Source organism: Myotis yumanensis, unplaced genomic scaffold (assembly GCF_028538775.1).
Source record: "Myotis yumanensis isolate MYYU_CA2020_CCGP unplaced genomic scaffold, mMyoYum1.0.hap1 SCAF_2, whole genome shotgun sequence".
Taxonomy (NCBI): Eukaryota; Metazoa; Chordata; class Mammalia; order Chiroptera; family Vespertilionidae; genus Myotis; species Myotis yumanensis.
Window position 1 is genome coordinate 96620908 of NW_027223753.1, and position 16746 is coordinate 96637653.

At 46.4% G+C, this 16746-nt stretch overlaps 1 protein-coding gene across 4 annotated transcripts in view; it reads left to right on the forward strand.

Annotated features, from left to right (window-relative positions):
* EXOC2 (exocyst complex component 2) overlaps positions 1 to 16746 on the forward strand; it is a 274269-nt gene that overhangs the window by 40394 nt on the left and 217129 nt on the right. For all 4 annotated transcript variants that reach the window (XR_011470289.1, XM_070405830.1, XM_070405831.1 and 1 more), the window contains exons 2-3: positions 222 to 382; positions 13808 to 13984. Coding sequence is in view for 3 of the 4 variants with exons in the window: in XM_070405830.1 (XP_070261931.1) it covers positions 265 to 382; positions 13808 to 13984 (295 nt within the window). In the remaining variant the exon portion in view is untranslated. The remainder of the gene's footprint in view (positions 1 to 221; positions 383 to 13807; positions 13985 to 16746) is intronic.

A 16746-nucleotide genomic window follows, 5' to 3' on the forward strand; every position in this document is an offset into this window, starting at 1 on the left:
GCGGCATTAGGAAGGTTGAGAACCACTGATCTAGAGTGTTCTTAGTAAACTTAAAGTTCTTAGTAAACTTAAAGTTCAGTAGATGTTGGCAGGCAGCCAAAAAGTTCGGGACTACTGTTTAAAAATATATTTTATGTTTTGGTACCTAATGTCTAGAATTCTTATATTTTGAATCAGTGCTTATCTCAGTTGGCTTTAATCCTTTTTTTATCTTTCAACAGATTATCTCTGTTACTAGATCTTCAGTTTGCTCAAGAAATCACAATGTCTCGTTCACGACAACCTCCCCTTGTGACAGGCATCTCTCCAAATGAAGGAATACCATGGACCAAGGTCACAATTAGAGGAGAAAACCTGGGAACTGGCCCAACCGACCTCATAGGTAAGGGCAAGGACTATGCTGTGTATCCATGGTAAATGCATTTTTATGTTAGACAGTTGAGGCAAGATATATTATTTTGAAATAGTGAAGGTGATAGAAAAACATTATTGTGGTCTGTTCAAAATGATCTGAATAAAAATAAGGAAATTATTTGATTTTGTGATTTTTCTGTTAAAAAATCATTATTTTATCAAATTTTATCTATATTGTCTTTCACTAAAGTCCTTCAGAAAGTTTCCCATAGTGGAAATTTGCCTCTGTTTCCTCATCTTTGCTCTCTCTGCTTAGATTGCCTAAAGTCTCCTAGCTATTTTTGCTCTATTTAGTTTTTCTTTGATTATACAACACTTTGTATTCTTCCTCAAGAGCTCTGGGAATTATGCCTCTTCTGTTCCTTCTTGCTTTTTAAATTAAACCTAAACTCCATCTCCTGGTGATGTCAGTACCATTTGGCGCTTATTCCACCCAAAAGAGACTATCCCACCAGGTGACCTGGAGATATTTGTTTTCTTTTCTCTACCACGTAGCTGCTCCATCATGTTGGAGATCACCACCACTATTCTGAAATACAATCTCTGCCTGCCAAGCCTGGACTCTTACAACCAAAAATCTTCAGACTAATTCTCACCAATGTTAATCTATCTTTTTTATTTAGGCTCCCCTAATATTTACATATTTAGAGCAAGCTAGATTTTAGTTTTTAGGGTCATTTTGTTTTTTTAATCTTTTTAAGCTCGGGGACATGAATGACAGAAAACTATGCATCCAGTTGACAAGCATAAATATTATTAGACTAGATGCAGTGGTTCTCAACCTGTGGGTCGCGACCCCTTTGGCGGTCAAACAACCCTTTCACAGGGTTTGCCTAAGACCATCCTGCATATCAGATATTTACATTACGATTCATAATAGTAGCAACATTACAGTTATGAAGTAGCAACGAAAATAATTTTATGGTTGGGTCACAACATGAGGAACTGTATTTAAAGGGCTAGAAGGTTGAGAACCACTGAACTAGAGGCCCAGTGCATGAAATCTATGCACTTGTAGGGTCCCTAGGCTTGGCCAGCAATCAGGGCCGGCCAGGGCCTTCCAGCTGCTGGCTGCCGGCTGGGGCCTCCCTTCCCCGGCTGCTGGCTGCTGGCCAGGGCCTGCCTTCATTCAGCACCACCCCCTGGTGGTCAGTGCGTGTCATAGTGAGCAATCGAACTCCTGGTCAAACTCCCAAGGGAACACTTTGCATATTAGGCTTTTATGTAGATAGATTGTTGCCTAGGATAGGAAACCCCTATGACAGCTAACAAAGTACAATATTTCTGCAATAATAATTATGATAATGATGTTGAAAATTGCAAGTGCCTGCTTTGTGACAGCTGGAGTTGTTGTAAACGTTGTATAAATAGCAACTCATTTTAGTGGATAGTATTACTGAACACTGGGCACTTGGCTTCCTTTCCCTAATCCACCAGACCCTGGTGACACTAATGGGAGGTAGGCCATGTCTATAAAGAAATAATTTACTTTGATGATGGTGGATAAAAGTTCTGAACCATGAGCTACCCTCATTAAAGAATGGTAATGGTAACCAACAAAAAGAGGTACCTTTATTTACCTATTATCTTTTGCCATCTTAATTTGCAATGATAAAGAGTCTTGTTTCCACTTTACTTAGATGAAGAAGTTGAAAGGCCAGGCAGCCATCTTGGTTTTATTCTCTCCCCTCACTGCCCCTCCCCACCCCCACCCTCAACCTCTCATATAATAATTAACATAGGACAAATGGGTTTTTCAAATTTAAGTCTTCTTTTCTTTTTTGGGTTGTTAAGATGGTCGTTTTTTCTCTTCCCTTCAGAATGTTGCCATTGTAGCAAAGAAACAGAATTAAACGGATTCCCCAAGCCTCCTCCTCTCAGTTCAAATCTTGTACTGGAGAAGAGTTAAAGCTGCCTAAGGCCACACCACATGACCAGTAAGAGCCAGTGGCTTAATAAAGAGGTTCCCGTAATTCAACTGCCTAGAGTGCGAAGGCCAGTCCTGCTGCCTTTCCCCTCCGCTGGGAGCGCTCACCACCCCAGGCCTTGGAAAGCTACATTTCCAAAACTACTCACTCCCATTCTACCACAACAAAGCTTTCTCAGGGCACACAACACAGCACCCTCTTCCCCAGGCCCTAGAAAAACAGCACTACCAGGCCAGCAGCTCCTCCCCGAACGTGCCTCCCGCAACCCTGGGCCAGGATGCCTCAGACCCCCTCTGGTGTCCCCTCTGGACACCTGAGTGCTATGGTTCAGAAGCTGGGGAGACAGGAAAAGGGAGGTGGCACCAGGGCAATTTTCAGAAGCCCAGGCGAGTCCAGACTGCTGGTAAGCTGAACCTCACCCACTCCCCACCCAAGTCCTGTAACACCACAGCCAGGCCGGCTTCTTGAAGGGGTTGCAAGTTTCAGTGCTCCCTGCAAGAGTCAGAGTTCTCTCCATCCTGGCAACTGGGAACAAAAGGCAACCCCCAGCCCTCTGGCAACACTGACCCTCCTGAATTAGACATACACACCCTGGGATTTCTGTTTCCTGCACAGAGAGAGGGAGAAATGGAGGATGGGAGTACGGGACCAATGAGGGAGTAGGGTGTGGCGATTCAAGGAGGGATCAAAGGGCTGGTTAAAGTCACCTCTATGCCCAGGACAGAGCTGGGTTTAGGGACAGCGGGCCTGCCCATCGCTTTGTTGTCAGTGTCCAGGTTGCTGGCGAGCATGAGTGCAAATGCGCCCCCTGAAATCATTGCACCTGGCCAAGAGGCCCCTAACAGCCCCTTAGTAGCCCCAACCCCTTGTCAAAAGGAAGAAACTTGTACACAGGCACTCTAGCACCAGGTGCTGTGGTTTGCCTCTAAGGACCATTTTAAAAGCCAGAATAATGATGATCATTAAATAAAAGAATTAATAGTATTTTGTTTTCTTCCGAGTCTTTGGGAAAATGAAATTCAGGTTTTTGACCAATCTGCTTACATTTATAGTTGGTTGTAGTGAAGCAGGGTATGTGTGGGGTCTTGCGGGGGAGATTGGTGCTCAAGGTGGGAAGCTCGAGGAAGGTGCAGAGGTACACTGTGGGGAGGGGGCAGTTTGGGGATCCTGGTCCCCGATGCCATTCACGGGGCTGCGGTCCCCCGCCCGCCCGCCCACTTTACCTGCAGATGCAGCTTCCATGAAAACAGGTGGTGGCCAGGCAGGGTTCAAGCCAAGTTTCCAGGACACCGCTTCCCTGGCCCTTGCGCCCAACCCCCAGCCGGACTCCCCCACCTGTGATGCTGGCCTCGCCACTTTCGGTGTCACCACTTCATCCTCCCCTTCCACCTGGTCCCCAAACCACTGGGACCTGGGGCCAGCTAGTGGCAGCAGCTCTTCTTGGGGATCGGGTGGCATGGCCATGGCTGGTAGTCCCTGGGTGTGGTGATGGTGGCTGGGTGGATGGAGGTGCAGTGGCTGGACTGGCCAGCGCTCCCTGCTGCTGCCCCCCTATCCCCCAACTCCCCAGGACTCGGGGCTTGGGAGGCTGTGGTGTACTCACTGCCGTTGCCGCCACCACTGTAACTCCATTGAGCTGCTACCCGCCCTGCTCCCCACTTCAGCTCCTCCTCCTGTTGGGGTCCAATTGAGGGTGGGAGGGTGGGAGGACCCAGATCAGGATTGTTGGCTACTGCAGTTTACGTCATAGTCGCGGGTCGTCCTGGTTGTTCCACCATAACGGTTTTTGGTCTTTTATATATATACTAGAGGCCCGGTGCACAAAAATTTGTGCACTCGTGGGCGGGGGGGAATGGGGGTCCCCAGCCCAGCCTGTGCCCTCTTGCAGTCTGGGACCCCTCGGGAGATAACGACCTGCTGGCTTAGGCCTGCTCCCGGGTGGCAGAGGGCAGGCCCAATCCCTAAGTGCAGCCCCTGGTCAGGCTCAGAGCAGGGCCGATTGGGGAGTTGGGGCAACGCCCCGTCATGCACAGAGCAGGGCGGATCGGGAGGTTGCGATGCCACCCCTAGTCACGCTCAGGGTAGGACTGATTGGGGGGTGGGGCACGGCCCCCTGTCGCACTCAAGGCAGGGTTGATGGGGAGGTTGCGGCGCCACCCCCTGTCATGCACAGAGCAGGGCCAATCAGGGGGTTGGGGAGCTCCCCCCTGTCACACACAGAGCAGGGCCGATCAGGGCGTTGGTGCGCTGCACCCTGTCAAACACAGAGCCGCAGGGCAATCGGGATTGGGGAGCTCCCCCCATCAGGCACAGAGCAGGGCTGATCAGGGGGTTGGGGGGCCTTCCCCTGTCACGAACAGAGCAGGGCGGATAGGGAGGTTGTGGCTCCCCCCCCCCCCCCCGTCACACACAGAGCCGCAGGATGATCAGGGGATTGGGGAGCTCCCCCCTATCAGGCACAGAGCAAGGCTGATCAGGGGGTTGGGGCTCCTTCCCCTGTCAGGAACAGAGCAGGGCAGATAGTGAGGTTGTGGCCCCGCCCCCTGTCACACACAGAGCTGCAGGGCGATCAGGAGGTTGTGGCCCCGCCCCCTGTCACACAAAGAGCTGCAGGGTGATCAGGGGGTTGGGGAGCTCCCCCCTGTCAAACACAGAGCCGCAGGGCGATCAGGGTATTGGGGAGCTCCCCCCTATCAGGCACAGAGCAGGGCTGATCAGGGGGTTGGGGCGCCTTCCCCTGTCATGAACAGAGCATGGCAGATATGGAGGTTGTGGCCCCGCCCCGTGTCACACACAGAGCCCCAGGGCGATCAGGGGGTTTGGGCGCTGCCCCCTGTCACACACAGAGCCGCAGGGAGATCCAGGGGTTTGGGCGCTGCCCCCTGTCATGCTGATCCCGGTGCCGGGAGCCTCCCTGCTCCGCTGATCCCGGTGCCAGGAGGCATATTACCCTTTTACTATATAGGATAGAGGCCTGGTGCATGGGTAGGGGCTGGCTGGTTTGTCCTGAAGGGTGTCCTGGATCAGGGTGGGGGTCCCCACTGGGGTGCCTTGCCAGTCTGGGTGAGGGGCTGAAGGCTGTTTTCCGGCTGGCGAGTGACTGAAGCTTCCAACCGCTCCTTGTTTTCTTTTTTTTTCTTTTTTTTTTTCTTTTTTTTTCTTTTTTTATTCTGGGCCAGCTTTAGCTCTGAGGCCTCGCCGCTGAAAACATCGATACAATGTTGCGGTCCAGCTGGCTTTCAGTCTGGCTGGTTTCTGGGGTTTTGTTTAGCTTTTTATTTGCAACATAGTACATAGTTGCTTAGAGTTGCAGCTGAGAGGCCGGCGGGGAACATTGGAGTTCGCCGTCACTGGAGCAAGCAAGCCTGCCTGCTCGCTTCAGTGCATGGCTGCCGGACGCCATCTTGGCTGACAGTTGATTTGCATAAGGATATGCTGATTAGCCAATGGGAAGGGTAGCGGTCGTACGCTAATTATCATGTTTCTCTTTTATTAGTGTAGACTAGAGGCCTGGTATACAAAAATTTGTGCACCTTGGGGGGAAGGAGGGGTCCCTCAGCCCGGCCTGTGCCCTCTCGCAGTCTGGGACCCCTGGGGAGATAATGACCTGCTGGCTTAGGCGTGTTCCCGGGTGGCAGAGGGCAGGCCCAATCCCTAGGTGCAGCCCCTGGTCGGGCTCAGAGCAGGGCCTATTGGAGAGTTGGGGCGCCACTCCCTTTCATGCACAGAGCAGGGCGGATCGGGAGGTTGCGATGCCACCCCTAGTCACGCTCAGGGTAGGGCCGATTGGGGGGTTGGGGCGCCGCCCCCTGTCACACTCAAGGCAGGGTTGATGGGGAGGTTGTGGTGCCACCCCCTGTCATGCACAGCAGGGCCGATCAGGGGGTTGGGGCGCTGCCCCCGTCACGCACAGAGCAGGGCCCACCAGGGGGGTTGCGGCTCCGTACCCTGTCATGCACAGAGCAGGGCCGATCAGGGGGTTGAGGAGCTCCCCCCTGTCACGCACAGAGCAGGGCCCATCAGGAGGTTGGGAAGCTCCCCCCTGTCACGCACAGAGCAGGGCCGATAGGGGAGTTGGGGCACCGCCCCCTGTCACACACAGAGCAGGGCCCGTGGGGGGTGGTTGGGGCGCCGCCCTCTATCACCCACAGAGCAGGGCCGATCAGGGGGTTGGGGCGCCGCAGGGCAATAAGGGTGTTGGGGAGCTCCCCCCTATCAGGCACAGAAAAGAGCTGATCAGCGGGTTGTGGCACCTTACCCTGTCACGAACAGAGCAGGGCGGATAGGGAGGTTGTGGCCCCGCCCCCTGTCACACACAGAGCCGCAGGGTCATCAGGGGGTTTGGTCGCTGCCCCCTGTCATGCTCATCCTGGTGCCGGGAGGCCTTGCGGCTCCGCTGATCCCAGTGTAGGGAGGCCTCGCTGCTCCGCTGATTCCGGTGCTGGGAAGCATATTACCCTTTTACTATATAGGATAGAGGCCTTGCACGGGTGGGGGCCGGCTGGTTTGCCCTGAAGGGTGTCCTGGATCAAGGTGGTGGTCCCCACTGGGGTGCCTGGCCAGCCTGGATGAGAGGATGATGGCTGTTTGCAGCTGGTCACACCCCCTTCAGGTTGGGGGTCCCCACTGGGGTGCCTGGCCAGCCTGGATGAAGGGATGATGGCTGTTTGCAGCTAGTCACACTCCCTTCAGGGTGGGGGTCCCCACTGGGGTGCCTGGCCAGCCTGGGTGAGGGCCTGAGGGCCGTTTTCAGGCTGGCCAGTGACTGAAGCTCCCAACCTGTCCTTTTTTTCTTTTTTTTTTTATTCTGGGCCATCTTTAGCTCTGAGGCTTGGCTCCAGCTCTGAGGCCTCGGCTGCTAAAAGCAGGTATCTGGTTTGTTTGGGTTCTATAATTGTAACACTGTTGCAGTCCTGCTGACTCCAGCTCTGAGATCCCGGCTGGCTGAAAGCAGGGATCTGCGTTTGTTCTATAATTGAAACAATGTTTTGCTCCTGCTGGCTGAAGCCCGGCTGGCTGAAAGCAGGTTTCTGGGGTTTGTTTAACTTCTATATTTTTAACAATATTTCTTAAACTGTAAGCTCAGAGGTCGGCAAGGCAGGCGGGGAACATTGGCTTCCTCCGTCACTGAAGCAAGCAAGCCTCCTGTTCGCTTCAAGCTGCCTGGCTGCCGACCGCCATCTTGGTTGGCAGTTAATTTGCATATCGCCCTGATTAGCCAATGGGAAGGGTAGCGGAGGTACGGCTAATTACCATGTTTCTCTATTATTAGATAGGACTAGAGGCCCAGTGCACAAAATTTGGTCCCCTCAGCCCAGCCTACACTCTCTCCAATCTGGGACTCTTTGGGGGATTTCTGACTGCTGGTTTAGGCCCGATCCCGGGGATTGGACCTAAACAGGCAGTCAGACAACCCTCTTACAATCCTGGACTGCTGGCTCCTAATCACTCACCTGCCTGCCTGCCTGATCACCCCTAACTGCCCGCCCCCTGCCAGCCTGATCTCCCCTCACTGCCTCTATGTGCTGGCCTGATCACCCCTAACTTCCCCCCCCTGCTGGTCTGGTCGCCCCTAACTACCCCTTGCTGCCAACCAGGTCACCGCGAACTACCCCCTCCCTACCGGCCTGGTTGCTCCTAGCTGCTTCCCCACCCTTGCCGGACTGGACACCCCTTACTGCCTCCCACACCGGCCTCGTCGCCTCTTACTGCCCCCCCTCTGTTGGCCTGGTTGCCCCCAATTGCACCCCTCCACTGGCCTGGTCGCCCCTAACTGCCTCCCCCCCCACTGGCTGGTCACCTCTTACTGCCTCCCCTGCCGGACTGGTTGCCCCAACTGCCCCCCCTCTGCCAGCTGGGTTGCACCTAACTGTCCCCCCTGCTGGCTTGGTTGCCCCCAGCTGCTCCCCTGCTGGCCTGGTCGCCTCAACTGCTGCTCCCCCCCCGGGCCCCCCCCCCCCCCCGCCCCGCCCCACCGCCAGCCTGGTCGCTCCTCACAGCCTTTCCACTGGCCTGGTCGCCCCACGCAACCTGCTGTTCAGTTGTTTGGTAGTCCCTCACTCACCCCCATGCCGGCCTGGTCGCCCCACGCAGCCTGCTTGTTCAGTCTTTTGGCCGTCCCTCACTAAGCCCCCTGCTGGCCTGGTTGCCCCACGCAGCCTGTTTGTTCAGTTGTTTGGTCATCCCTAACTAACCCCCTCTACCAGCCTGGTCTTGGGCAACCATCTTGTGAGGGTGTGAGGGTTAATTTGCATATTACCTCTTTATTATATAGGATATAGATGTTGGTTTGCATAGTGTGTTTCTCCTGTCTGTGGAGACCCTGTATTCTGGCTTACTTAAGCATCAGTGTTTGTCAGTGGTTCTCACTCATAGCTTTTCTTAATGTCTTCTAGAATTAAAAAAAAAGAATTGCTTTGGACCACTGAGTCTCGTCTGTAAAGAGCCTAATCATGTTTTTCTGTTTTTTAAATACAAATGAGTGTGAGATACAGCCAGGGAAGAGAGCAAATTAGAAATATATTTGTATGGTCAGTTAAGCTTATTTTCCTGTGAACTCTGTGAGGGTATACCAAACCATTGAAAATGAAGAAGGAAGAGACTAGTATATGCTACTGAATATATATTCTGGTTTCCCAAATACATTTATCTGGATTCAGACATTCTCTTGATTCATTTATTAATTTGGTAAAGAACTGCAGATTATGAGTTGGAACTTGTTTTTCTTGCATTATAGCTTGGGATCAGCAGATTGTTTTTTGGCCATTCAGAAACCCCTTTAAAAAGAGAAAGTGAGCCCTAACCAGTTTGGCTCAGTGGATAGAGTGTCGGCCTGCGGACTGAAGGGTCCCAGGTTTGATTCTGGTCAAGGGCATGTACCTTGGTTGCGGGCACATCCTCAGTGCGGAGTGTGCAGGAGGCAGCTGATCGATGTTTCTCTCATCGATGTTTCTAACTCTCTATCCCTCTCCCCTCCTCTCTGTGAAAGATCGGTGAAATATATTTAAAAAAAAAAAAAGAAAAAAAAAAGAGAAAGTGAAGTGAAGCTCCACCCTATGATTAATAACTGAATTTTGCACTACCCAGCTAATTCTTTTTGCTAGTGTTATTTAAATGTAGCACTTTATATTGTTTCTCTAGTTACAGTTGTTGATTATTCAGTAAATAAAACACATTTATTCTTATGAAGATAGTCTTATCTAATCCTATGTCTTGGTTTTTATATAGCTCATTCCAGAATTTTCTTTGTCCAAAGGGGAAAAATTCCCAGGATGTATGAAAAGAGGCCATAGATTACATCCCACATTTTAATTGGCAGTCATTGTGACCTTCTGAAAATGATGGTTACTAGTCTATGTAAATTTTAATCTTGCTTTAGTTTTTGGCAATATTATTCTTATTTGACTAAATGTGTATTATTTTTATAAACCTTGGTAGTTCAGCTTTCAACCTGCCTATGCATAGCCAAGAAACCATTTAAAAAAAAAGCAAACTTAACCTACTAAATTGTTTGTGTTTTTAACTCAGATGATATCTACACTAGCCAAGTAAAACACTATAAAAACACTTTATTTGGAATTCTACAAGTTACTTTAAAAAAAGATGTTATTATATTTCATGAAGCAGATTCCATAGCTTTCAGTAACTTAGCAAAAGTGCTTACAAAATTAAGAAATGGTCTTATGATCCTATTTAATTTTCATGACATTTTAAATGATCCATTTGAATCTATGTTTAAAATTATTTGATTATTAATTTTATTTTATTTAAAGTGAAGAATATATATTAAATCAGAGGAACACTGATAGCAGCTATGACCAAATGAATCTACCGTTGTTTTTTGGAAATAGTTTTTCAAGTTGTACCATTATGGGTATCTATTCATGTTTGCTCATATGAACGTGTTTTTAAGACTTCACGTCTCTGTTGCTGATAGTTGTTCCCATTCCTCAGTTTTAATCATAAGATGGTTCTCTATCAGGTAACTTACATTAGGAATCACTTTACATTAAGCCCTGGCATTTGTTCTTCAGTTTTTCTCCTTTCTGAAGTGAATTAGTATTTAAAGTCAGAAGACTTTAAATACTAATTTTTGAAATACTTTTTGAAATAGTAAAATTAAAAAAAATTAACTTAAAGATTGCCCTGAGTGATGTCAAAATGTCTGTTATCTATAATTAAACAGTTTGTAATTTAAAACAGTTCCCATTCATTTAAAAAATACACAGACTGCTTTATGTATGCATAAAAATTAGTTGAGCAAATATGCATTGAAGTGTTTCACAGTGTTTATCTTGGAGGTGGGAAGGAGTTCTAGAGATGCATTCAATCTCTTTTTTTAAAATATGTTTTTATTGATTTCAGAGAGAGGAAGGTAGAGTAAGAGAGAGTTAGAAACATCAGTGATGAGAGAGAATCATTGATCATCTGCCTCCTGCCCCCTACTAGGGATCGAACTTGCAACATGGGCATGTGCCCTGACCATGAATCGAATTGTGACCTCCTTGTTCATGGGTTGATGCTCAACCACTGAACCACACCATCTGGACTCAGTTTCTTAAATTATTTAATTTTTTGTGATAAAAATTGAATAACAGGAAAGATATCTAAGAAATTCCCATTTTGGAAAAAAATAATTTTGAATTATGAATGCATTTAAAAATATGTGAATGTCATTACATATTTTAAAAAACCAACAGAAACCTTTAAGTGCTTTATTAGTAAGACAAAATTTCATACATGAATAAATAATAAATGTTTGAGGGGAATCATTAAAATTCATTATTTCAATGGATGTCTTAAAAATGTAGTTGTTTTTTATTCCTTTATTGTTAATATAACATTCTTACTAAATAGTGCTTTAAGTTATAACAGAACATGAATCCTTCCCTACATTTTTTCACCCAAATTGGGCATATGTTCCTGGAAAAAAAAATTATATTTACCAAACTCGACTGCTGAATAGTATGCACTCTTACATAATAAAAAAGAAAAATGTGAAGTGTCCGGGTCTATGCCACATATTGGTTTATTTTCTCCATGAATATTTATTATACTAGAAGCCTGGTGCATGAAATTCGTGCATGGGTAGGATCCCTAGTGAGGTAGGGGTGGGGGGGGGGGGGCCCTCAGCCTGGCCTGCACCCTCTTCAGTCCAGGACCCCTCGGTGGATGTCTGGCAGTCAGACAGTCCTCTCGCAATCCAGGACCACTGCCTTCTAACTGCTCACCTGCCTGCCTGATTGTCCCTAATCACCAGAAATCAGGATTTTAAAAAGATTCCCACGTGATTCTAATATGCAGCCAAGGTTGAAAACCACTTTCCTAACTGCTCCCCTGCTGGCCTGATTGCCCCTAACCGCCTCTGCCTGCTGACCTGATCGCCCCTAACTGCCCTCCCCTGCTGGCCTGATTACCCCTAACTGCCTCTGCCTGGCGACCTGATCGCCCCTAACTGCCTCTGCCTGCCAGTCTGATCACCCCCTAACTGTTCCCCTGCTGGCCTGATCGCCCCTAACTACCCTCCCCTGCCAGCCTGATCGCCCCTAACTGCCCTCTCTGCCGGCCTGATCACCCCTAACTCCCCTCCCCTGCTGGCCTGATCGCCCCTAACTGCCCTCCCCTGCTGGCCTGATTGCCCCCTAACTGTCCCCCGCTGCTGGCCTGATCGTCCCCTAACTGCTCACCCCTACCGGCCTGATTGCTTGCTAATTGCTCCCCTCTGCTGGCCTGATCACCCCCTAACTGCTCCCCCCTGCTAGCCTGATCGCTCCCTAACTGCTCCCCTTTGCTGGCCTGATCGCCCCCAATAGCCTCTGCCTCGGCCCCCTCCACCATTGCTTTGTCTGGTAGGACGCCTGGAAGATGTCTGTATGATGTCCTGTCTAATTAGCGTATTACCCTTTTATTAGTATAGATAGATTGGTCTCTGTTTTGTGGAAATGGAAAATAGAGAAGAAATCAGTTAGTAGACTAGCTGGCAGTGTGTACACATGGTGGTATTTCAGTGTTCTGCCTGGGGCCATGTCTTCCTCACTAAAATCTTCCAGTGCCTATCTGTTTGGTTACTGCCTAAATTGTAATTTACATGGAATTGGGGCCTGAGATGGCAGGCATGTGTTGACCTTTTTGGAGTGCCAGTTTATTGTGAAAGCAGAATGTAATGTAGTGACAGTATCATTAGGGAATCACTAAGGCAGCGTGAATTATCGTTAGAGGAATAATAATGAAATAAAAAAAAATGAAATAGTTAACCAGTAATGCCTGAGAACATTTACTGGATTTACCAGACTCCAGGCTGTGCTTATAATAAATTATCTACTTTAGTTCATTCTGTTGCACCATGTATGATTGAACACTAGTAAAAGTATATGAATATTATTTTCAGGGAGATGTATAAATATGTTTTTAGGGAATGATATATACATCTATTTATCCTTTAGAATTTTATATTAATAACTTAGATTTCTAATAATAGCAATAACTTTCCTTCTAATATACATTAATGTAATTTAAGATTCTCTTAGTCTAAGTAATCTAGAACAGCGATCACCAACCAGTGGTCTGCGGACTACTGGTGGTCCATGAACTCCAAAAGGTTGGTGACCACTGGTTTAAGGAAACCTTTGGAGCAGCTGTTGCCAACCAGTGGTCTGTGGACCACTGGTGGTCCATGAGGTCCGAAAGATTGGCGACCGCTGATCTAGAATACCTATACATTATTATTATGGGCATTATAACCTAATTCCACTCATGTTTGAATAAACTTAAATATAATCTAAAAGAAGTCAAATATAGTATTAGAGTAAAAAATTTAGACAAAAATCAATAGAGACTGGTATATTTGCAAAAAATGTTGGATATCTATATAAAAGCCCAGTGACTGGAATGGCAGAATGACCAGAACGACTGGAATGACCTGTGTCTATGACCCGCATTGCAGTAGCCAGTAGGCCTGATCTGGGCCCCAATTGGCCTCCAACACCCCATTGGGGGTGGGGCTGGCTGGCCAACCCTCTGCGGCCCCTCCCCCCATCTTGCCCTGCCCCCAATCGGCCCCCAAAACCCTGATTGGGACAGGGTCGGCTGGCCGACTTCCCAAGGTCCCTCCCCGGATGAACCCGCCCCCTAATTGGCCCCCAACACCCCAATCGGGGGTGGGGCTGGCCAACTAACCTCCCTCAGCCCCTCCCATCCCCTCCTCTCCCCACTGCCATCCCAGCCCAATGGGCCCCCATTGGGGCAGGCTGGCCAGACCCCACCCGTGCACGAATTCGTGCACCAGCCCTCTATTATTCAATAATAGGAATAAGGGAACAAGGAAATGTTATTTCTAGATTTATTTTTCAGTTCTTGAAAAGGTCTGATTTTACTAAATGGAGAAAGTAGAATTGTATTTTTATGTAATAGACATGATTAATTCTTATCATTGTTCTTCTGAACTTTGTATGCTTTTTTCTTTTCAGGTTTGGCAATTTGTGGACATAATTGCCTCCTGACAGCAGAATGGATGTCTGCAAGTAAAATAGTATGTCGAGTTGGACAAGCCAAAAATGACAAAGGAGACATAATTGTCACAACCAAGTCAGGTGGCAAAGGAACCTCAACTGTCTCTTTCAAGCTACTCAAGCCTGAAAAAATAGGTATCTACCTTTTGTCATGTTATTCTGAAGATGAAAATAAAAATGGGTTTTCTTTTAAAATTTAGAACTATTAAATTAGTCTAAAATTTACCCACTATTATATCTCAGTTTATGTTTATTTTTACAGGAATGGTGTATTGGTTAAAATATGTATTACTTTCGAAAATGCACCTAAGGATAATTAGCCTGACATAACTGTCATTCTAAATACTTTATAAAATCTGTTCACTTAACATTTTGATACGACAATTTCAGTTCCTTGTTCTTGAGTACATTTCTTCTTGAATTTCTTTTCTTTCTGTTATATGGTTAAGATTTAAAGTGAAATCACTTACTGATTTGGCCAAATTAGCAATAATAATATCTAAATAATGTGCTATTTTCTCCTCTTTTAGCTCTGGACAAAATGTTGCTAGATCTGGAGCTGCCTTTAGCCTTTCAAGCTAAAAATCTCCCATAGCACGTTACATTTTTATACACTTAACACTCACTTTCTCATATTAGAATAGTGATGGGAATATCCATCCACAGGCCATATAATGCACATGAAATCATTTGGTCTGGCTCTGCCAAGGCATCATATATTTGACCTCTGAGTTAGTTAAATGTTTGACCAAATATAGCAGACTAATTTTTAAGTTGATAATTTTGTATGGCCTGCGAATGTTATAAATATCCAAATGGCCCTTGGCAGTAAAAAGGTTCCCCATCCATGTATTAGAGTAATTAAGAACATAGTCTGAGGAGCCAGACTCTGAATATTAATCTGATCTTTACATTACTAACTGTGGAACTTTGATTCCTAGTTCCGAGGTGGGTAAAAGTGGATTAATTGTATTATCTACCTTATAGGATTAGATGAGTTAAGAGAACCTATGGACACAGACAATAGTGTGGTGAAGATCTGGGTTGGGGTTGGGTGCAGGCTAGTAGGGGTCAATAGGGGAAAAAAAGGGACATATCTAATATTGTAAAAAATAAAGATTAATAAAAGTTTTCTGCATCAGATGATCCTATATAATAAAAGCGTAATATGCCAAGTGTCTTGTCGTCCAGTCATCTGTTCAATCAATCAAAGCGTTATATGGTAATGATATGTGAAGGCTGCTTAACTGCTCGCTATGACGTGCACTGACCACCAGGGGGAAGATATTCGACTGGTCCACCAGTTGCTATGATGTGCGCTGACCACCAGGGGGCAGATGCTCCTATCAGTAGGTTAGCTTGCTGCTGGGGTCTGGACGATTGGGACTGAGAGAGACGGGCCGGACATGCCCTGTAGCCCTCCCGTGGTCCCTCCCCAGCTTGCCAACCTTCTGTGTCCCTCCTCAGCCCCGATCATGCACTGGTGGAGTCCCTCGTCCTGGCCTGTGTCCTGTCGCAATCCAGGACCCTCGGGGTATGTCGGAGAGCAGGTTTCAGCCCGTTCCCACAGGCCAGGCCGAGGGACCCGTTGGTGCCGTAATTTGTGCACCGGGTCTCCAGTACGAAAATAACTGAGTTAAAAGATACACGGAAAATTCTTAGCATAACCCCTTTATACAAAGTAAGTGTTCAACACATTAAATTTTTTTTCATTTAAAAGTTAAATATTGGGGTGGCATTAGTTAATTACATTATATAACTTTCAAGTATATAATTCTATAGTACATCATGTGTATATTGCACTCTGTGCTCACCACCCAAAGTCTACTCTCATTTTGTCACCATATATTTGACCTCTTATCTTTTACTCTCTTCAACCTTTCTCTCATTCCCTTTCCCCTCAGGTAACTACCATACTGTTGTTTATGTCTGTGAGGTAGTTTGTATTGTTTGTTCATTGGTTGCTTTCTATTTGAATAGTATTCTATTGTATGTATGAACCACATCATCTGTATTCAGTCATCCATCAAAAGACACTTAGGTTGTTTTCAAGTATTATCCCATGATGAACATGGGGGTACATATATCTTTATGCATAAATATTTTCAAATTATTAGGAATTACCCAGAATAGAGATTGCTGGGTCATATGCTAGCTCTGTTCTTAATTTTTTAAGGAACCTCCATACTGTTTTTCATAGTGGTGACAACACGAATAGATCTTGAGAATATCATGCTAAGTGAAATAAATTAGAAAAAGTAAAATACGATATGATTTCATGCATATGTGGTATATAAAACTAAAAGCAGCAAATGAACAAAAAGAAAAATGAACAAACAAAAACTTATAGACACAGACAACAGTTTGGTGGTTACCAGAGGAAATGAAAATTGTGGGGACTGTAAAGCAGGTCAAATACATGGTGATGGAATAAGATTTCACTTTGGGTGGTGAGCACACAATGCAATATACAGATAAGACATTTATCATAGCCTTGTACACTTGAACCTATATGATTTTATCAATGTTACTCCAATAAATTTAATCTTAAATAATTAAAAAAAATTTCTACCAGCACTGTATGAGGTTCCCCTTTTCTCAACAACCTCTTTAACACTTGTTATTTCTTGTTTTGTTGATAATAATCATTCTAACAAGTGGAAGCTATCTCATTGTGGTTTTGATTTGCATTTCTTTTATAAATAGTGAAATATAGCATCTTTTCAAATATCTCTTGACCATTTGTATGTCTTTTTGGGAAAAGAGATCAGGTTTTCTGCCCATTTTTTAATTGGAACAGTTGTTTTTTTTTTGTTGTTATTGAGTTGTATGACTTCTTTATATATTTTGGATATTAGCCCCTTATTGGAGGTATTCTTTGCAAATAATTTTTCCCA